Source organism: Sorex fumeus, unplaced genomic scaffold (genome assembly GCF_029834395.1).
Source record: "Sorex fumeus unplaced genomic scaffold, SorFum_2.1 ptg000009l, whole genome shotgun sequence".
NCBI classification, from domain to species: domain Eukaryota; kingdom Metazoa; phylum Chordata; class Mammalia; order Eulipotyphla; family Soricidae; genus Sorex; species Sorex fumeus.
The window spans coordinates 4,134,014-4,157,284 of record NW_026606066.1 but is presented as its reverse complement, the minus strand read 5'-3'; the positions used below and the strand labels follow the sequence as shown (position 1 = coordinate 4,157,284).

At 38.2% G+C, this 23,271-nt stretch overlaps 1 protein-coding gene across 1 annotated transcript in view; it reads right to left on the bottom strand.

The window, feature by feature from the left end:
• Positions 1-23,271, bottom strand: part of CNTNAP5 (contactin associated protein family member 5) — a 973,836-nt gene that overhangs the window by 300,234 nt on the left and 650,331 nt on the right. The window contains exon 13 of the mRNA XM_056110141.1: positions 405-605. Coding sequence (XP_055966116.1) covers positions 405-605 — 201 coding nt within the window. The remainder of the gene's footprint in view (positions 1-404; positions 606-23,271) is intronic.

The window sequence follows — 23,271 nt, the reverse complement described above, 5'->3', positions numbered from 1 at the left end:
CCTGCTTGAGCAATATTGTTCCCTGTATATTTTTTGTGTCAGACATGTCACACTGTTCTAGGTTGAGTGTGCTAAGATCCTTACTGTGAAAATTTTCTTTTCTGACTATTATAATGGTATATGTTGCCATCATTTACTTTTTGAAAACTAGGCAAAATGTGTGAGGTTACATAATTCTAAGTTAGATCCTGGATATCAGAGCAGAACTAGTTCATTGTTAGTCCTTGATAGGCTACCTTTATCTCCTCTGCATAGTGAACAACTATAACTGCTGTGACGCTTCACTTTTCTTGGAAGCTTCCCTTTCCTTGATACACTGAGTTTGGAGGACAGGTAAAACCATCAGATCTGGGAGACATCGTATGTGGCATGTGCAGAATGAAATATTCAGAGTTGAGCCTTACCTGGAGTGTTGAGCAGGCGGGACCTCCTGCAGTGATAGGCTACCTCTTGTTCACAATGTTCTGAGCCCTCAATCAGAGCCTCCAGTTGATCCATGCTGCTACCATAGTCCAAAGCCATCGTGTACGGTTTCTCAGGGTTGGCACCCTGCACACGGGTCAGCTCTGTGATATTATGCTGCACAGATGTCCAGATCTTATCCTCTGCCCAAACAACACATACATGGAAAAAGAAAATAGAAGGAAGGTCAAAAGAGGATCATGCAAACAGTGTGAGGGGTAGCTAATCATGAAATAGTTCATTGTTATCTGAGAGCTCTTTTGAAAAATGTTGGACCAAAAAAAATCTGTTCTTCATAGAGCACTATCTAGATTTAGAAGGGGCTAACAGTATAAAGAATTGTATACAGGGAACCCTTCCTCCACAGCTAAGCATCTAGTACCATTTACTTCACTCCTGTCACAAATTGTCATCTCAAAAATGAGAAAAAAGTGAGTGACAAGAATTTATAACCTTATTTCTCAATAGTTGGCAGAGTCTGGCAAACTCCCCGTGGCGTACCCAATATGCCAAATACCAGTAACAATGATGGGTCTCATTCTCCTAAAGATCCTTGAATATAATCTCAGGGCTAGGATGAAGGAGGCATTACTGGGGCCTGCTCGAGGTAATCGACGAATAACAGGATGATTTGTGATTTGTGATTTCTCAATAGTAATAGGCTTAGCTAAAATTTGAACATTGGATATTTGATTTCAAAGCTCATACTTCCAACCATTATATTCCTCCCTCACAGTCATAGTTGAATAAATGAGGAAAATCATACTAAGTGAAAAAAAAAAGATACTCGCATCACTATCAAACAATAACAAGGTGCAAACATACTGAATGTAATCTCTATTCTTAATTAGTACTACTAAATTGCAGGGTCATCATGTTGAAATGCTTCAAGTGTTAAAGAAATCTTGAAATTTTTCAAAAGGATAAATACTAGCACAGATGTCAGAAAATCCAAATTACTATGCTGAAAACAAGAGCTACATGCTTAAAATATCTGCCGACACATGTATTAACACGGCTGAGATTGTATGATCCACACTATTTATTCAAGATACTTACTGCAACATTTTGCTGTTTAGTTTTCATGGTATTACATTAGCAAAAAGGAAAAAAAGGAAAAAAAAGAAGTCTGAACAGGATTTTAGTGACATAGAGCGACTAAAACCTTTAAATTGGTGTAGTAGAATATAGGAGAGAATGGAAGGTCAGTGATGAAGAATATGAGTTTAAGAGAGAGAGAGAGAGAGAGAGAGAGAGAGAGAGAGAGAGAGAGCGCACTGTTTTTCCTTCTTTTGGCTTATTTTTTCTTAATTGGTTTTGGAGCCACCCAGTGGTGCTCAAAAATTATTTTAAGAGGTGATAAGGGATGATGAGATGTTGGATTTGAACCCAGACTTCCTGCATGTGTACAGCCCATTGAATGATTGATTGAAAAAGAGAGGGGCAGTACTTAAAACCTATTTCAGTCAACAACAAGCTTAAACAAGTCACTTCAGTTTTCTGTGGCTTAATTTTATCATGAGTTAAAAAGGAAAAAAAAACAACAATAACAAAAACAGCACGTGTTTAGCTCTGAAGCAGTTTTATTAATTTGAAATACCTACCAAAGCTTGAAATTGCAAGGCATTATCTAGGATATATCAGACATTCTGTACCAACAACTTAGCTAAAATATTTACTGCAATCGGACCTCCTATTTAATTCTGAACTATTCACAAGTAAAGCAAAAGAGGAAATAGAAAGACACGAAATACTTCTGTCACTTAAGTATACAGCCCACATAATATCATCAGTCTTGATACATTCTTAGAGCTGACAAATTACTTAGAATACAATGTATATGGTTTCCTTCCTCCCTCATATCCAAAGTTTTATAAATGAAGAAAACCATATAAGGGGAGTAAAAAAATGACCTCCCACACCACTAGTAAACAATAATGGGGTTCACTGATACTGAATGTAACCTCTATTCTTTGTTAGTTCTACTAAATGGCAGTTCTACTAATCATGACTTTTGGCATGATTCACCCGTGGAAAAAAAACAGGCTTTCCCAATCTCAGATTTTAAGAATTTGTCTACCACAAACTCTGTAAGAATTGAAATAAGTAAATTCATTCCATTGCAATTCAGTTTTTATATATTAAAAGGAGAAAAAACAAAGACTCTGGTTTTAATTATTTCTAAAGTATTTTCCAATACTAAAAATAGAGAAATATTTCTTACAACATAAAATTAAACTCTACTCAAACATTCTGATTCATCTGAAGACTATGTACCAAAACCCACACTGCCAATGTTTAATTGAAAGAGAATTGCATTTTCTTTAAAGTCTAAAAAAATCAAAAGGAAGGTTATTGGATTTTTACTTTGAAAGCAAAAACAGGATATATTTAATATTGGTTAAAAAAAGGTATAATGTTACAACGTAATTAGCTCAAAACTTCAAATATATTAGTGCATTAAAATCAAATGGTAATAAAATAATCAAGGAAAAATAATTGGTCAATAGTATGAAGCTGTAGAAGGGGAAATAAGGAATAATGCTTTTGAAATGCCTGCAATGCTTTAAAGAAAAAAAGGAAGACTCAACCTAATCTGAAGTACGGTATCACTTCCTACTGGTACATTTTACAGAGCATCTCCAGTAATCATTGACATTCCATGCTGGTAAGCATCAACGTGTAAATATCATGCATCGAGATAGATAGATAGATAGATAGATAGATAGATAGATAGATAGAAAGATGAAGCTCAGTGAAGAGTACTTGCTTCCAGGATCTTTGTGTCCTAGACTGGACACAATTCTATTGTAAAAGTGGAGCACATGCTATTATAAAATTATAATTATAAAAGTACATGATATCATAAAATTATATAAATTTGAATTTCTCTCAAGCATTGGAATATTTCCTATAAAATATGCATCAATTGTTGCTACATGCATCATCTAATTTTTTAAATTTACTCATGAGCACATATTCTGTTAAAAGCACATTACATCTTTGACAGGACAGGTGGGAAAGCTCTACCAGGAAGGAAGCATTTTATTTGAAAGATTCTTATATCATCTTCCACCCGACCTTCTGTATTAGGACAAACTAAAGTTTTAATAACTCCTCTATCAGTGTTATTTAATAAATATGAAAGAACAAAAGGAATAATTAAGATTACCAAACTACTCTCCACAGCACACTTAACAAAATATCATTGGGCCTTGCTGCAAATGTAATATGATGGAGAGGCAGGAAGATGATTACTTAAAACCTACTCCTTTTTACCTGGGTTCATTTAAAAGATGTTCTTAAAACTGTGATTATTTTTTTCTCTTGTGAGACAGTATATAAAAATTGAAAACTAGAATGTAATTGGATATTTTTTTATTCTCACCTTCCATTTTTTCCCTCAACTTCAGGATAGTAGTGTAAATTAAAACCTAAACCCTTAAAAAAGTAATAAAAGGTGAGTAGTAAACGCCATACATAATCACTTTCAATCATCAATGTTGTTCCTGATGCCTAGTCTTGAATGCAGACAGGTGATTATAGTTATGCATGTAACATATGTAAGTTAAGGTTATAAAGTACTTTTTAATATGTAATAATTATTTTGAACAATGAAGGGAGAATCTATTTATGGACAAATGCATGCAGTAACTAAAAATTAGACCCATAAACCCAAATGTTTAAGATTATTAATTAGTGAGCAATATAGATTGTTGGGGAAAGTTCAAGTCCTAACATTTGGCTGGCCTATAATTATTTCATGACATTTGTTAGATTATTATATCCTGAAAGCTTTTTTTTTTTACTATTTGAAAATCATAAGCATTCCAACTGTTAAGGATAAATAGAAAAATGAAAAATGAACCACAGTGATTTTGTGAGTTTTCTAACTTTAAAAAGTATATATTGATATAAGTATATATATATGTATACATATATAAAATATATATTTAGGGGGCCTGAGAGACAGTACAACAGGCTTGACACTTGCCTTGCACGTGACTGACTCAGGTTCAATCCTTGGCACACCAAAGAGTTACCCAAGAATGACCAGAAGAAATTTCTGAGTGCAAAGCCAGGAGTATCTCAAATTGTATGAAAATCTTTGCATCCCTATTATATAGAAGAAAATATATTATCTTTGTTTTAAGGACATCGCTGTCACTATCCTCCTGTTGTTCATCGATTTGCTCGAGCAAGCCCGGTAACATTATGAGACTTGTTACTGTGTTTGGCATATCGGATACGTCACGGGGAGCTTGCCAGGCTTTGCTTTGCAGGTAGATACTCTTGGTAGCTTGCCAGACTCTCAGAGAGGGGCGGAGAAATTGAACTCGGGTCAGCTGACTAGCCGCGTGCAAGGCAAACGCCCTACCCGCCATGCTATCACTCACAAATATCAGATATTATGATTGGTATTAAAAAAAGAGGCTGTGATTGACCCTTGGTCAACTGATAACCAGACAATTTGTTTAGATTACAAATAAACAAATAAATAAATAAATTATGTGCCTGACAACGTGCTAGATTCCAGAAAGTACACAGTATGATAAAGGTTTGTCTCCCCTACTACAAGCAAACCATCATTTGGGGGGAAAGAACATAAGAACAACAAATGTCCCTTTCTATTATGAATGCTCAAGATTACAAGTGGGGCTGTCCAGAGACATGCTGGGAAATAAAGGTGGGCAAGGTAGGAAAGTCTTACAGAAACTGTCAAAGGGAAAATGTTCACTTTTTCTTATGAATGGGTGGGCCAATGAAATCTTACATGCTCAGACCACCAGAGATTAGACTAGTATTGAGTAATTTAAAAGAATCCAGGAAATCTTTATCAAATGAGATTAGCTAAACAACCATCATTTATATTCTTTCAGGGTCTTTGCTCCAGTATTTTTAATGCGCCCCTATATGCGTGTGTGTATAGTGTGTGTGTGAGTGTGTGTACATTCATGTATATGTACATGTACATATATCTATATGTACATATAGATATATGTACATATACATATATATCTATATATACATATCTGTCTATGGGGTCACACCCACCAACTGACCCCCTGGCGCCGTGTAATCCCATCAACGGCCAAGACTCAGAGACTATAAAACCCAGCTCCTGGAAGCAACATCCCAACATCTTATTATGACATCTTATTATCTCATTCCTACTTTGGACAAACTGGCAGGCTACCGAATGTAACCTGCCCACATGGCAGAGTCTGGCAAACTCCCCGTGGCATACCCAATATGCCAAATACCAGTAACAATGATGGGTCTCATTCTCCTAACTCTGAAAGAGCCTTGAATATGGCACTTTTTAAAAATCTCAGGGCTAGGACGAAGGAGACGTTACTAGGGCCTGCTTGAGGCAATCGACGAATAACAGGATGGTCGTGATCGTGATCGTGATCTATATCTATATCTAAATCTATATCTATATATAGTCAAATGAGAGAAGGGGGTTCCTGAATGGTACTCATAATACCTGGGCACTTCCAGTTGAACAGGTCACTGATTCAATTCAAGGGTCTGAAGATGCAATACTGCTCAGGTCCCGCTGTGTTGAGGGCCTCCAAGGACCGAGCCAGCAGTGCTTGGGGCCCTCCAAATATGCACCAGGAAATGACTATATCTTGCTGGGACTTGAATCTGGCATGCTAGGCATGGCTCTAACTACTATCTCCCAGACCCATAAAGATCAAAATTTTAAAGAAGTTTTAAATTTTTAGATCAGAATACACATATATCTACATTTATACTCAACAAGCACAAAATAATATAAAAGGAGCTGCGTGAAACTATCAGAATAGCGATTGGTAGAGTGTTCTACATTTTTAGGCATTTTGTTCAATCTTTTCTGGTTGTCACTCCACAAAATCCCTCTATGACCCTTTATCCTAGATTTCAAAAGGGCCTGTATGGCTTATTGCATGGTTTCAGGGATGTAAACTGTTTACACAGAGAGTTATACTTTAATTTAATTTCAGTGCTTTTTTTTCTCATCTTATCTGATTGGTATGATTATTGTGATGATCACTATTATTAATAATAGTGATTACAGATGCTGTAAGTAGTTCCATCTGTTGCCATGGAGATCATCACCCAGAAGAAAGAATAAACAAAAGGAAATTGAATAAGAAGGAAGAGACAAGAAATAACTCTGATTAATAAGATCTCATTCACACATATCTCTCTCCTTGCAGAATAAGAATTTTTTTATCACAATATTTGGAAGGATGGTAAGTTTACAGATTGTCAATACCCAGCTTAATTGAACTTAAATCACTGTGGGTAGCTGCTTACAGTCTTTTGAAAAACATGCCAATACACTTATACTCCTATTATAATGAAGAAAGTCTATATTAAGGTCCCTGGGGTCACTTCTGGTACAGTTATCTATGTTGACAAAGTGATTTTTCAATGCCAAAGGTAAATACAATTTAAATAATTCTCAGAGCACTGTCTCTACCACTCGGCTGCCATCTACACATGCATAGCTTTGTGACATTTCTTGTCATTTTGCATTAATAGTTATTTAATTTTTCATATGTCTGTATCTTCCTTCTCTATTTAAATCACAGGCAATGGTTGTTGAACAAATATGGGCTTGGAAAGGGCATCTGTGTTTAATGGAGGCAGATGCCCTGGAGGAAAACAAGGGCTGTGAGATCATCAGGTCTGTTTGCCAGTGCAGCTCGGCTACCAACTAGGTTCCTAAACATGAAAGATTCTAGCAGCCTCACCAAACTCCGCGCCTTCTCCTCTATGAATGGACAGCTGTTGTAGAAACTGAATATAAAGCCCAAGGCTGAGCTCACCCAAGTGCCTGATCCATGGCACCTGACTTGAAATGATGATTCAACCATGACTTGAATCATGATGTCATTTCATGACTTGAAATGATGATTCAACCATGACTAGCCATTCCAATAAAGTGGCTCAGAGAAATTCAAAGAGAGGAGAGCACTTCATTATTAATAAACTGTTAGGGGATTCTGTGTTGATGGGATTAAAAGACATTTTTTTCCCTCAATCTTTAAATGGAAGGAACACAATTGGTATAAACTGATTTTCAACCCCTGTGAAAGGTTTCAGAATTCTTTCAGGCAATTTTTCCTCCATGTCGATCAGCCCAGTTGCTTAAGTGGAAATCCATCCACGTCTTGCTCAAACCACCACAGTCACGGATGCTTTGAGTGTCTGGTTACTGGTGGTCTGGAAATATGAATTACTCATTTACTGCTTTTCACACAAATGGTGCGAACTGTGAATTAGTTGCAGCACAAACAACACCATCAGCGGGGCTCAAGGGCAGGTTGCTGGCCAGTACTACTTTGCACCTGCTCATGTTGGCCATCCTTTATGACTTCCCGACAGTATACTGGTTTGTGATTCTATTATCTCATTCAAGCCTTTACTTTTTATTTTCCATTGTGGGGGCTGTTTTCCCTCTGTCTTGCTTTCAAATAGGTGGCGTTATTAAAGAGAATGGTGAAATCTGTTTTATGATCTTAGAGGATATTTGAAGGAACCCCACAAACATTTTATGATTCTTGTCTGTTGTTGTTTGGTGTTTTATTCAAGAAAAATGGAGTTTAATTCTCTGTGTGTGTATATCTGTGTTTGTGTGTACGTGCATATTCACACAAGAGAAAGATTGCTGGGTTCTTAGTACAACCAGGTCTATAAGCGTAATGACAGCTGAGATCCTGAGTTCAAGGTATTTGTAGCTAGTTTGGAGGAAAAAAAATCAATAGAAGCAAAATCTGCAATACAAAAGAGGGGAAGGATCGGAAGACATGGACTAGGTCAGTTTTTAGATGCCATTAGCAAGGAAAGAAGAGAAAGGTAACTTTAAACCTTAGTCACTTAATGATTATGAGGTCAGTGGATCAGACCGTTAGAAATTTGTATAATATATATTTAGACGTTTCTGTGTCATGTTACCTTTTTTGGGTGCACTCTGAGTAAAAACCTCTATGCTCACACAAAACTAAATTTAATCTCTACCTCTGAAACTAGATGTATAATATCAACATGTTTCTCCATCTCTCACAACGTGATCTTTAAAAATACTTGTGAGAAAGTCATTACCTTTCCTTATATCGTTCTTTTTTTGTGCGGACTAACCAAGATGTCAATCTATACCTTTTATTGAAAAGAAAGAGACAAAACCAAAATGGAAATTAGAGATGTCCCTGAAAGAGTGAGCAGATTGCAAAGGGTTTGTGTTAGTCCAAACAAGAGATATGCCAGGTAGCATTTACATTACCAGGTCACAGGAAGATAAACCTCTAGACCTAGACATTTAAAGTGTTTACTTAATCTTCTTTCATGGATCTTATTTAGAGGATCAAAGGAGGATTAACAACAACTAAAGAAGAGAGTGGGATTAGTCATCTTTCTTTCAGCTTCCACCTCCTTTCTGGAGCTCAGCACTTTAAGTGATATTGTAAGGCTCAAATGTCATGTCCAGTGTGAAGTTCTTCCCAGCTCCATTAACATTCAGCTTGGTTTCCTTTCAGTTCCTGACAACACCTTATTTACTCAGCCCCCTGCTCAATGATCAGCTTTTTTAAAGGAAAACACTATCTCATAAATCCTTGTTTTCCTTACATATGACCCCCATTCTCTCACCACTGACCTAAACATTCTACAAACTATAAGGTTTTTCACTCAATTCTGAGATAACTTGTTACATCACCAAATGAGTCAGAAATGACTAAAAAATTGCAGTTGTATATATATATATGCCAAAAATTTCACTGCACAGTCAAAAACATCTGTGGCAGGGGGCTGGAGTGATAGCACAGAGGGTAAGGTGTTTGCCTTGCATGCACCCTGACCTAGGTTCGATTCCCAGCATCCAATATGGTCCCCTGAGCACGGCCAGGAGTAACTTCTGAGTGCATGAACCAGGGGTAACCCCTGTGCATCGTTGGGTGTGACTCAAAAAAGAAAAAAAAATTGTGGCAAAGAGCAGAAAACTGAAAAAAAATATTGAGCAACAGATAATTTATTGAGTAAGGTGATAGTCATGCTTATTGGCCCAGTAAAATAATGAGATTGAGGAGATAGTTATGGGATTATGAAACATTCACCCTATCTGTGTTTAATCACTGCCACTTTATGGTCTCCTGGGGGGGTCTCCAGCATCACAGTGTCCGAGCAGTACTACACCCTGTAGTCCAAGCACTGAACCTCTGCAGTGGTAGGCTTAGTATCACTGGAGTAGCCCCTTGACCTCTTGGAACCTTGAAATATTCACCCTCAAAAACAATCTGTCATAAAGAGACTAGGAAAGATCTCTCCAAAGTTAAAAACAAAAAAATCTCTCTAAATTCATCATTTTTTGAGACAGCATATGAAAGTTTATAAAGTGACAAAATGAAAGCACAAAGGTATAAAAGACTATGCTACATCCTTTGTAAATAAATACAATAAATATTACCAAACTAATACAAATGATTATTTAGAGATTATGGAGACGATAGGGGAAAGGCAATATATGAGCAAATAAGTTTTGTCCAATCACACTGATAGAGACCTACTATAACAAATAATGTTTTGCATAGTCAATAATGGAAGAAAATAAGAAAATCCTAAAACTAAATATTGAACAACTAGTAAAGACCCTAACTTTATACTAAGCAGATAAAATATTCATAAAAGTATAAACAGTGATTTAAATACCTTTGTAATGCATTGCTATGTCTTTCTATGCAAACTTGGTAGAAAATAGTTTAAGGAAAAAAAGTAAAACAGAAGACTAGTATACTCCTTTTTAGTAATAGTGACATTATTTGTGTGATCCTAAAATTACTGTATGTATATTTTAGGACTGAAGAGTTGAATAAATAAATGGGTATTGCTGGAATAATTTATCTCTTTAAGTCATATGAATAATGAAGACAATCTTATGGTTATAGATTTGCATTACAATCATGTAAAATCTTAATTAAAACATCCAGTCAAATATTCACACACACACATGCATATGTGTTCTAGTTATAGCTATGAAAAGAGTCCAGAAGCTACGTGTGAATCTAATATTTAGGACTTAATTTTCCAAAATCATTTTCTACAAAAAGAATTTAAGTCTCTTTAGGAAAATAACTAAGTTTCTATCTTGAGTAGGATATGTCCAAGGTGATCTTTTGCTAGAAAACAAAAACATATTCTGAGATGAATGGGGCACATAAGAAAGATGCAATAATAGAAATAACAATGTCACCACAGCTAAATATGGAACAATTTGAATATCAAAAAATATAATCATAAAATATAATAATAAAATATAAAAATAATAATTATTTTTTAATGAAACTACTAAGAGGAAAGGACATGTAGGCAGGATGAGAAAAATAACAATATTTTATTCCATCATAATGCATAATGACTGCTATTTATGTAGAAAAAAATTATAGTAAAACATCTTGAATGTTCAGTGGTGGGACCAGACCACCAAGCAATGGGTAGGATGATTGCCTTGCACTCATTGACTATGGTTTGAGCCTCAGAACCACATATGGTCCCCTAGCCCTTCTAGGAATGATCCCTGAGTGCAGAACTACAAGAAAAACATGAGTAGCACCTAGTGTGTCCCTATAGAAGACCAAAAAAAAAAAAAATAAGAAAAAAGAAAAAAAAAAGAAAAAGCCAACAAAAAACTTCCATGGATAGGATTTTTAACAGTTCTGGATGGAATATTGGGCAATTGCATATCTGGCAATAATTGAACAAACATTAAAAAAGTACTTATCTTGGGGCTAGGGTAATAGTACAACACATAATGCATTTTACCTTGTATAGGGCCAACCTGAGTTTGATCCCTGGAATCCCAAAGTGTTCTCCAAGCACTATCAGGAGTAATTTCTGAGTGTGAAGCCAGAAGTAATTTCTGAGTATTGCTGGGTATGAACAAAATGAAGCAAATGAACCAACCCCCCAAAAAAAGAAGTTATCAAATTAAATCACTCACATTGTGGAAGAATAGTCATTTTCAAGTTCAAATAACTATTAATTCCTTTAAATTAATTTTCATGAGTGAATTAAGTTTGCCAGGTGTTGTGTACTAATAAAAGACATTATTTTTATCCTTTATTTCCCAGAAGTACCAATAATCTGGAGTTGATATTTCTGGGATAGAGTAAATCAATGTAATTACTAGTAGTTACCACATTCTGGGTACACAATGTGAGGCATTTTTTCTAATAGGCTATGTTTTTTATATCATATAAATCCCATAAAAACCTTACAGTTACATTCTAGTTTTAGTTGCTAAAGAGCTCTTAAGCCACATAAGCTGACAAAAGTGCAAAACTAAAATTTATTAGTGTTGGGGTTCAAAGCATACTCACATTCTTAAGGACTTCGAAAAATTTCATACATATTTGTTTAGTATATAAATTCAATGCACTAGCATATGCCTCAGAGACCTGGGCCCTACGAAAACAGGATGAGAACACTATTCGGGTCTCCCAAAGAAGAATCAAAAGAGCGATGCTTGGAGGATCATGCTTCACTCTAGTGAGATAAGGAATCCATAGTCAAAAGAGCTATGCTTAGAGTATCATACTTCACTCAAATGAGAGAAGGACTCTGGAGTTCCGACCTCCATTGACGATCAAAGATCAAGGATGCTGTCTCATTTGCCAAAGCATCAAAAATCAGATGGGCTGGATATGTAATGCGAATTGGAGATGACTATTTGACTAGAGCCGTTACTGACTGGATTCTACAGGATGTCAAAAGATCACGTGGCTGCCCACCTACAAGATGGTCAGACTTCATCATCAAGACCCTGAATGAACAATTTGAGGCTCTTCAGGTTCCTGGAGCGAGCAGACACCATTGGGCTACACTAGCATGTGACAGGGACAAATGGAGATGTTACTAGCGCCCACTCAAGCAAATTGATGAGTAACGAGATGTCAAGTGATCAAGTGATATAAGTTCAAGAGGGGGACGTGATACTTGCAACAAACAATGTAGATTTGTGGAGAACAGAGTGAGGACTTGGTCTCAAGAAGATTAGAGAATAATATCAGAATAGTAAACTAAGACTGTTGGGAGGTGGAGAGAAAACTAACAGCAACCACAGAAACAAACAGGGAACTCCTTCTAACTAGTCTACATAGTCAATGTCACTAATTGCATACATTTATTTATACATAGAGCATGTCTGAAAAACACTGTGTACCAAAAATTAAAGTATGAGGGGCACTCTTATAAGTTGAATCCTCAGAGAGGGCAGAGGAATTGTAAAAAGGCTACCAGATGCCTCTTTTTCCTTTCCAAATTTTACAGATTTAGGAATCACAGAATGTCAAGTAATCACAGAATGTCAATCACAGACTAGTAAATCTTGGTTCTTTTAGTCATTGGAACATATGCATTGACCTTCACTTGCCACTTCTCTAGATAGAATCACTGCTTCAGAGCAAGTGCATTTTCTGGGTAACAACACCGCCCCTTTTTTTTTTTTTTGTAATTCCTGCTGGCACTGCACTGTTTGGAAACTACTTGGCTAGTGCCATACTGTTGAGAAAATCTCAGAGACATTCCTTGAGACAAGATGGCTTCAGAAACAATGCTCCAGAGATGGGGAAGGACAGTGACGAAGGGGTGCCATTTTCCCATTATTTGCAGTTGCTGTGGTGCAGTTAACAGAACTTGCTGAATCCTTTGCCTCCCTCCTTAGCCCCCCTAAGCAGCTCAGGCTTGAATGGGTAGTCTTATTCCCTTACCAAGAGCTTATGTTAACAGAATTGCCTGTCACCCTTGCAACCATTGTTACCAACTGCTGCAGTGCTCCTGAGCTCTGCAGTGCTCCAACTCCCCATTGCCCAGTGATTTGTTTGGATTCTCCTTTATGCCTTACTTTCCCATGTCTGTTCAATTCTAATTGTATTTTTTTCCCTTTCTGTCCTTGTGCCCCCACAATGCAGATAGCATGGTTACTCTTTCCCTACGTTAACACAGTTTGATTTCAATTAAATCATCACCGGTCGTCAGCCTGTCAATCTGTTCTTCTGTTCATTAGCCAAGGGAACAACTTTTGATCCCAAAGGCACCAGGAGACACAGCCACCCTAAGACAGTGATCCTTTTGGTTCTAAATTCTTATAGCTCTCTTCTGAAGAAGAAAAGTCCTCAGTAAAAATACAGCACTGTATCAGAATATGTGAGTCATGAGCTCTCATTCACAGTACCCCTTGGTACCCAACTGTTGCCCTTTTGTGATTCTGAGCTCACCAGGATGACTTTTTTCCTTTTGTCCTCCTACCTGCCTGTACTTTTAGATCAAACCCAAGCCATGTGTCTCCATTAAAAGTTGCTTAATTACACCTGTTTCTGAAATACAAAAGTGAACTCATGATGCTGTTACTAACTGATGGCTTCAATTATTTTTCTGAATGCATGCCAGATACCGCACTTAATGTTTTAGCTATAGCATTCATTTCATTTAACCCATATATCAACCCATTGACATAAGACTAACTGATCAGTCCTATTACACAAATGAGATTGAACCTTGTAGAAGATAACTTGCCCAGGAATTTATGACTATCAAGTCTTGACAGAATAAAATTTAAGCTGGAAAATGACCTTGATAAAAGTGCTTTAAGGATTAAAAGCTGCAGTATGAGCTGCCCTGGGCCTGGGGTTAGTTGTTTACAACACCATGGTCAATCCTGACCCACAGGCAGCCTCAATCAATACTGGCTAGCTGAACTGAATTCTGATTCCCACAACAGAGGAAGAGCTTGGATGCTATGTACACTAAAAATGGACTGGAAAAGATCTATCATGAATTCAAGAAAAATCTTGGATTTGGGTCCTGAAAAGCATAGCTTCTGAATCAGTGTGCAGGACTCAGGAGAAGTGGGGAAATGAGAAGATAGGTAATAAATAAATTCTAAGCACTGTTCTCATTCCTTCATCTGTGTTTACCAAGTTCTAGTATCTACATACGCTTCTGAAAAATTGGATCTTTGGTGAGAAATAAGTACACTTACTAAATAAACATCACTGGGAATAGCCTGGAAGGACAAGTTAAATATTCATCCCATTCTTTGCAGAGATAGTGCTAAAGTACTTTTACTTCATAGATTCCTCATCAATTCCACAGAATAACGTTGAAAGGTTGGTATGGTTATCCTGAAGCACAGTTGAGGACAGTGATGCCAAGGGCCATCAAGTGGGTGAGAAGAGTGACTTCTTGCACAGTTTTTTTCTGTGGTACTCAGCAGTGGACAAAGACAGCAAAGACTAAAGGGGATTGCTTTGTGGGGCCATTATTTAATGGCCCAATTTAGGAGGAGATTATATCACATATATCGTAGCTCTAAATCTGAGTTTACCTGGTGAGACTATTTCATTTCTCCAGATAACAGTACTCTCCTCTGTAAAATGGAGAGACGATATTTTCTTCACATTATTGGTGGGGAAAATGGATGCCACTATAATGTAAAATGATTGTTAGTGCAAGTAGATGCTAAATTAAATGGTAGCTGTTTCCACAAAAAAGAACAGTGCAGTGGAAACTCTTCAAAGCCATCCCTATCTTTGCAGCAGCCCTCGTGTACCAAAAGATCACCACAGTCCCACTCTTCTACTACTGCGTCATATGTAAGTTTCTGTTCTATTTTCCACAACACCAAATTATCTGTAAATTATCTCTTTATAATGTCTGTCAGACTCTTACCTTGGGGACAGGGAGAGAATTCATTACTAACCTTTGTAGCTACCTCAGTATCCTTTTATTTGAATGGCTTAATGTATTAATGACAGATTGAAAAATTCTCTAACTGAATGAACAAATGAATATTAATGGGAAATAACTAAGCACATGATAAAAGAAATGTGAGAAAATGAATATAATGAATGAGTAAATAGAGGAGAAGTTAATAAAATAGTTCAAGAAAACAGCGGCAGAAGTAAAGGAGGAGACAGAGATCAATAAATGATAAAGAAAATGAAGATCATATTGTGATTACCCTCCTCAACTTTCTCCTATGCCTTTTGTTCTCATACACATGGTTGGAATCAACTGTCCATGCTAAATGGGGTGTGAAAGGAATTTCTCTAAGTGCCTGTTAAAATTCTTAGCAATTCAAAGGTGACAGTGCTTTAATTTCAGGGTAATGCTACAGCTTTATGACTTCGTAGTTTTATTTAATGGCCCAATTTAGCAGGAGATTATGCCGTCTGCCACTGGCCCAGAGAGACCACTTTAAAACTCAGACCCTTCACGCAAGCAGATTCACTCCCTAGCTTCACTTAACAGACTAGTCTCTGGAAGCTCTATGTGGTCACCAGGCCTTGCCTGACAGCATATTAATCAGGGAGCACTTTAAAAAGTCTTCCTTCCTGTAAACTGTTGAATTGTCACTGTTCTTCAGCTTAAAGTAGTTATCTGGAAAACACTTCATTCACAGAATGCAAACTGTCCCTCTGAAACATAAGCAACAATGCAAGAATTATTCCAATTGATTAAACAGCTAGTGACCCACAGCACATTTTGTACTCATGAGTGAGTCTCAAATAGATCACTACACTTATACTACTGAGGGACACAGCTGAGGGTTTCTCCCTGGCAGAAGCCCAGCCTACTACCCTGCAGACAGCTGATGTGTGTCCAATGAAAAGAGGGATAAGGACAAAGACCCACCTGCTCTTTGCCTGTCACTCTCCAACAACACTTAAATCTTAAGCCATTTAGGTAATTATATAAAAAGCTGCCATCATCTTACTATTTACAGATAGAGAAATTGAGATGCAAGTATCAAAAGTGGAATAGGTAACAATTGCGATGATCTGAAGTGTGTACTATGTAACAAGAACTGCTTTAAGAATTTTGTTTGGTAGAGAAGTTGTGGGCTGGAGCAATAGCACAGCGGGTAGGGCGTTCGCCTTACACGCGGCCAACATGGCCGACCCGAGTTCGATTCCTCCGCCCCTCTCGGAGAGCCCGGCAAGCTACCGAGAGTATTCGATATGCCAGACACAGTAACAACAAAGTCTCCAATGGAGACGTTACTGGGCCCACTCGAGCAAATCGACGATCAACGGGAGGGCCTTTACCTTTACCTTAGAGAAGTTGTAGGTGCTCTTGAAGCAGTGCTCAGGAACCCAGGGACCTCACAGGTGATTCTCAAACTGGAGTTGGCTATATGTGAGTCATTTACTCTACCCTTGCACTATCTTTCTCTGTCTCTGTTTAAAACTTTTACTTTTTCTCGAAACCCAGCAGATTCTTGGCAGAAATGCATCTGTTCACCTGCAGTAGGTCACCGGTGCTGGGCTAACCCAGGTAGAAATAGGTTTCATGCCTTGGCCTGTTTTCCCTGGCGGACCAGTGGCCGCCATCCTCCAGAGGACATTGGACAGTCAGGTTTGGGCCCTCAGTGATGAGACAAGTCGTGTCTCACAGGTTGGGGGTGGGTCCGGCCCTTTCCTCCCCACCCCAACAAGATCCCAAGTCGTCGCCCACAAATGGCCTCTCTGGCTCCTGATCAACCTGCTTAATGGCCATGATCAAAAATACTCAGAAACAAATCTCGGAACTCAGTGGCTTTTAGCAGAAATGTGTCCAGACCCACAGTAGGTTATTGTCGCCAAGCCACCCCAGGGGAGAAAAAGGGTGTTGTCCCTCCACCTGGGCCCCTTAGGCGGCTCGGTGGCTGCCATCCTCCATAGGCCACTGGCCAGTCAGGTTTGGGCCCTCAGTGATGAGGCACGCGGGGCCTCACAGGATGGTGGTGGTGCTGGTCCTTTCCTCCCCATCCCGACGAGACCCGGAATCTCTGCCCATGAACAGCTTTTCTGGATCCTGATCAAGCCCTTAACAGCCATGATCCCAGAGACTCAGGAACAAATCTCGGAACCCAGCAGGTTTTGGCATAAATCCCTCCAGATTTAAGTGTTAAAATTTCAGAATTTCAAAATCATGCGGCCACTACTGCAGCCACGCGACATCATATGTCATTCTTAACCAGCAATAGAAAACAAATTGTCTACTGTTGTCTTTTTAGCAGATCTTAGTGTTGGGGTAAAATCCAAAAAATTAATGGTGGATCTGGTGTCAAAATATTGAATGTGCTGAAAGTAGAAAGAGAGTAATTTGGAAATCATCTGCCCCACAGGTAGGGGGAGGGTATGGGATGGGTGTATACTGGGGTTTTTGGTGGTGGAGAATGGGCGATGGTGAAAGTACAGGTGTTTCATTGTATGACTGAGACTTAAACCCGAAAGCTTTGTAACTGCTCTCATGGTGATTCAATAAATGAAAATATAAAATATTTAAAAAAATAAAACTCTTATTTTTATTTATTTATTTATTTATTTTTGTTTTTTGGGTCACATCCCGCAATGCACAGGGATTTCTCCTGGCTCTGCACTCAGGAATTACTCCCGGCTGCGCTCATAAGACTATATGGGATACTGGGAATCAAACCCAGGTTGGCTGTGCCCAAGGCAAACACCTACCCACTGTGCCATCACTCTAGACCCCTGTTTAAGACTTTTAATTAATGCATATAACTCCATTTATGCTCACTATCATGTTTTTCAAAATGTTATGTCCTGAATAAGAAACTTGAAATTTGCACAGGCAAAGTTAAAAGGGCCTAAAAGTTATGGGCAGATCTAAGTTTTTAAGAGTGTCCTGACTTTAGTTTGAATTAAAAATCATATGAAGAAAGCTGAAGACTTGAGATTTTTGCCCTGCTTTTACAAAAACCTGCACTTATGAGCTTTGAGAGCTTGAGGAATCATGCGATAATCAAGGCTATATTTGCAGCACTCATCAGTGCATGGCCAGAATAGTTACCCTTTGTATATTGATCCAAAGCAATAGCAAAAAGGTGCCTTCCATGATGAAAGAAAATTTGCTAAGTGACAGTATGGATACTCTGTTAAGTACTGCATAGTGGAGACATCCAAAGATGTGATTACTATCCTGCATTAATGCTAATGTGGATTTTCTTGAGCTGATGAATTATTGAGAATTATCTGAAAAATTTGCATACAAAAGTCAGGAAGGTAAGAAGTTAGAATTTACGGTACAGTTCAAGTAGATGGACCTAGGTCCCTCTTCCAGTCCAGAGCTCTCCTTTTACCTGTGTACAACATCACTAGGCCTGTACCTCAAAGCTTGGTCAAGGGTCACATGCACAGGGTGAGATCCCCTGTTGCTGGGCTTCTCTTAGATAACATCCCAGGAATCCCCTGTGTTTCTTCAGGCAAGGGTTTCTGTTGTGGATGAGGATCATTTTCTGAGCTTTGCTTAGATTGTATTCTAGTGCTTTCAACTTTCCTTGGCTTTTGTCTATCTACGCGTGTGCATGCCAGAGATCCTCGTATTCTGCTATCTCTCTTTATAAAAGAGTTGGGCCTGACTCTGCCTTTTGTGTGGGCTAATGAGTGCTAGCTGGTTCTGCAGCCTGTCTGCACTTAGGTGAGTATGCAGAGAGGCAGACTGGCTGGGGCTCCTTTTTATCTGTTGCTCTCTTCCACCTCCAGCCACCCCATTATCTATTTTGGTTGGATACCTTTTGTGTGTGAGAGAGATTTAAAGCGACCAACCATATTAGTTCACCAGGAGTTCTATCCTTCCACTTGTACAATATCACTTGGATTCCTGCTTGTATAACATAATAACTTCATTAAAATTGAAAATATCTACAAACTTATAATGAAAACACACTTGAAAGTTTGAGTTGAGATTTTTGTAGAGTTTGGCAGGAGAAAAATGCTAAAGTACACTATGTGGGGGTGGGACTTTAGTTTGCTGGGGTAGGGATTATTGACTGAACTACAATAGAAGATACTGAACTAAACTTTATAACTGATGTATATGACTCAAATATGGAACACTATTTCTGTTACATATACAACATCACTTATCACTTAATCACTTAACTTCCCGTTAGTCGTCGATTTGCTCGAGCGGGTGCCAGTAACGTCTCCATTTGTCCCTGTTGTGTGCTAGTGTAGCCCAATGGCATCTCTTTGCTCTGGGAACATAAAGAGCCTCAAACCGATCGTTCATGATCTTGATGAAGAAGTCTGACCATCTGGTAGGTGGGCGGTCACGCGGTCTTTTGACATCCCGTGGAATCCAGTCGGTAACAGCTCTAGTCCAGCGGTCATCTTTAAATCTCATTACGTGACCAGCCCATCTGATTTTCGACACCTTGGCAAATGAGACAGGTCCCTGATTCTTGATCGTTGACAGATGTCAGAACTCTGGATTCTTTCTCTCATTTGAGTGAAACGTGGTATTCCAAGCATAGCTCTTTCTATTCTTCTTTGGGAGACCTGAATAGCGTTCTCATCCTGTTTGCGTAGGGCCCAGGTCTCTGAGGCATATGTTAATGCAGGAAGAACAGTGGAATCAAAGAGATGTGCCCAGAGCCAGAGGTTCTTCGTCCTCTTAGCTATTTCTTCGACGTTCTTGAAGGTGTTCCAAGCCACTCTCTTCCTCCTGCGCAGCTCGGGTGCCAGGTCATTTGTCATGTTGACCTCTCGACCTAGATACACGTAGCTGTTGCATTCGGAGATGGTCATTCCGTTGAGAGCGAATGGGGAGTCAGGAACGAGGCTGTTTCTCATAAACATTGTCTTCGTAAGATTCAGCTGTAGTCCTACCTTTCCACACTGGTCAAAGTCGGCCAGCATTTGTGCCGCTTGGCTGATGTTTGGTGTTATTAATACGCTGGCTCTGCTCTTCGCTCGCTACCTGCCTGAATGCAAGGTTCCATCCCAATGGAAAACCAGCAGGACCGTACTACTGTTCAAGAATGGAGACATCCATGACATTGGCAACTATCACCCGATCTGTCTATTGTCTGTCATCTACAAGTTGTTCACTCGAGTCATCCTAAATAGGATTGGCAAAACACTAGATGAAGGACAACCATGCGAGCAAGCCGGGTTCCGCAAAGGATTCAGCACCATCGACCATATCCACACAATAACCAAGCTCATTGAGGTTTCTCGGGAGTTCAAGATGCCGCTCTGCTTAACGTTCATTGATTTAAAGAAGGCCTTTGATTCTGTTGAGACGGAAGCGGTCATTGAAGCCCTAGCCAATCAGGGCATTCAAGCCCAATACATCAGGATCCTCCATGAGCTGTATTGCGGATTCACTACCAGGATCTCACCATTCTACAAAGAAGTGATCGTTGATGTCAAGAGAGGGGTGCGGCAGGGTGATACCATTTCACCGAAACTCTTCAGTGCCACCCTCGAGAACATCATGCAACGACTGGAATGGGAAGCAATGGGAATGAAGATAGATGGTCGACAACTACACCACCTCCGCTTTGCTGATGACATTTAATAACAAAAATTAAATACCTTTATGTTGTATATATTAAGGTATTTAATTTTTGTTCAACTATTGGGTTTATATCCCATCTAGAAAAAAATGTGTTAGGTCATAAGACAAAAGAAAGGAAAATAACTTTTGATATGCGCATTGTTATCTTGTTTTCTCTACCCTCCTTCATCTGAAAAATGTTTTGGGGACCCTAAGAGATAATACAGATAGCTTGCCTTGCAAAAGGATAACTGGGTTTTGAGCCCAGGTACCCATCATGTTCCCAGAGCACCAATAGAAGTGATCCTTGAATGCACAGTCAAGGTGTAATTAAAAAAAAAAGTCATCTATCTGATTTGTCTTTTAGCATACAACTGTGAAACCCAATAAACTATTTTAATAAACCATAATATTAATGGTAATATTAAATTAGAATGAGAACTCACACCCTTACATAAGTAGGGTCTGTGCCCTTTTGCCAGCATAAAAGAAAAATTACATAAGATAAATTTTAAGGATTTAAGGGGGTGAAATCTCTACTGGGGGAATGTTGTAGGCAGATGGTGAAACCTGGTATGAGATTTTGGGAAATAATATTTATAAAGTTATTGCTACACCCTGAAGTAGCCCAGAGGCATGGAGACCACACCCTTTTGAAATTCAAATCCTGATTTCTTTGGAAATGCAGAAACTGTGTTCAAAACTGAGCTTCTGCCCAAAGAAGGATAGGCTTCAGTATGGGAGAAGAGAGAGAAATATCTAAAGGTCCTAAAAAGAATATGTAGAGCCAGGAGTAAGCCCTGAGCATACCCAGGTGTGGCCCCCAGAAACAAAATATAAAATTCAGTTCCTTTTTCAAAGAATACAAAAAAACTATTAAACTGTATAAGGGTTTCCCTTGTGACAAAATCTGCATTATGGAAAATTTAAGGCAACGATTCTTGGAGGAATTGTTTATAATTGCTTCCCAAATGCCATTCCAAACTTTTTTCAAGCCCACATTCTATCATGAATACATATGCCTTTTTTTCTCTCCTCAGCTTTTTTTATTCTGGAAAAAAAACATTTTTTTTGAACATGTATCTCCCCTCTCAAAAATTATTTTACATATACAGGAAACCTAGGAGAAGTCGAAGAGAAAAAGACAGGGGATAAATACCTTGTTTTATACCCAGTCAACAATTTTCCATCATTGGTACCACATATACTTCCCTGAGGCTCCCCAGGAGTGATCCCTCAGTATCATAAAGCCAGGAATAAGTTCTGATTATAACTGGGTGTGGCCCCCAAACAGGCAAATCGATAGTTTAGGGGAAAAACAACTTCAATGTACATAAGAAGCCTCATTCTATGTCATAGGTAACTCTTGCTTCTGCAGTGACAGATTACATTCTGTAGTCCACACATAAGCTATAAACTCATTGACATTGCTCTAACTTTGGAAAGCAAGCAAGCATTTGTTAGACAAAACTGAATGGACGTATTTCCTTCTTTCTGTCAATAGCTTGTATAATAATCTATTACCTGAAATCACACTGCACAATTACGAGTAGGAATATAAGAGAGACTTCAATTGCATCTTCTCCACCTACTCTATTATGCATGCTTTGATGAGTTTTAATGAAAACAGAGCCTGCTGCCAAAGGAGTGAGAAACAGAGAATCATTATAGGGAAAGTGATAAGATATGGAGACTTGTAAGGTGATTTGCAAATGGATTATGAGCTATTTCTGAATAGAAAACAAATTTTGCCTTAGAGATGTGACTTTACATTCCTTGCAAAGTCCTTGTAATGTCTGATGATTGCTGTACAGATCTGATACATGAAATTGGCATTGCATCCACCAGGATAGGAAATAATTATGCTTTTGCAACTGATTCTAGACAAACAATTTTATATGTCAATATACAATTACACTATATACAGAGAAAAGTATGTAGCTAGGAAACATTTTTGAATATGTTGACAAAATATGCTGTTAACATTAAATATAGTAAAGTGTAAACTGAGTAGAATGAACTTAAATGTCAAGTTCTAAGGAAAATTTTGTCTGAGAGCCTCACTCTTATAATTCTGTTTTTTTATTACTGAAATTTTCCTTTCAGAAATGCTCCCTCCAGGCTCCTAGATCCTCTGAATACTATGGCATATGCAGAAGGTTAAAGATTTCCTTGGCAGAAAGTAATACATATATTTTATAACTAGAGTGACTACATCATCTGTCATAAGACAGCAGAGGGAATGAGACAGAAGTACAACCTGATATTCAGTTACTCTGTTTCCTGAAAATCTATTTTGGGAGGGTTAAGAAATTTTCATATTTATTACAATCCTGGCATTTATCTTGAAACCTAGGCATTTTACATTTCACATCTTTATTTAACAGATAAGAAAATCATAATCCAGAAAATTTCACTGACTTTATATATGCATATAAATATACATATATGTATATACACATATATACGTATGTG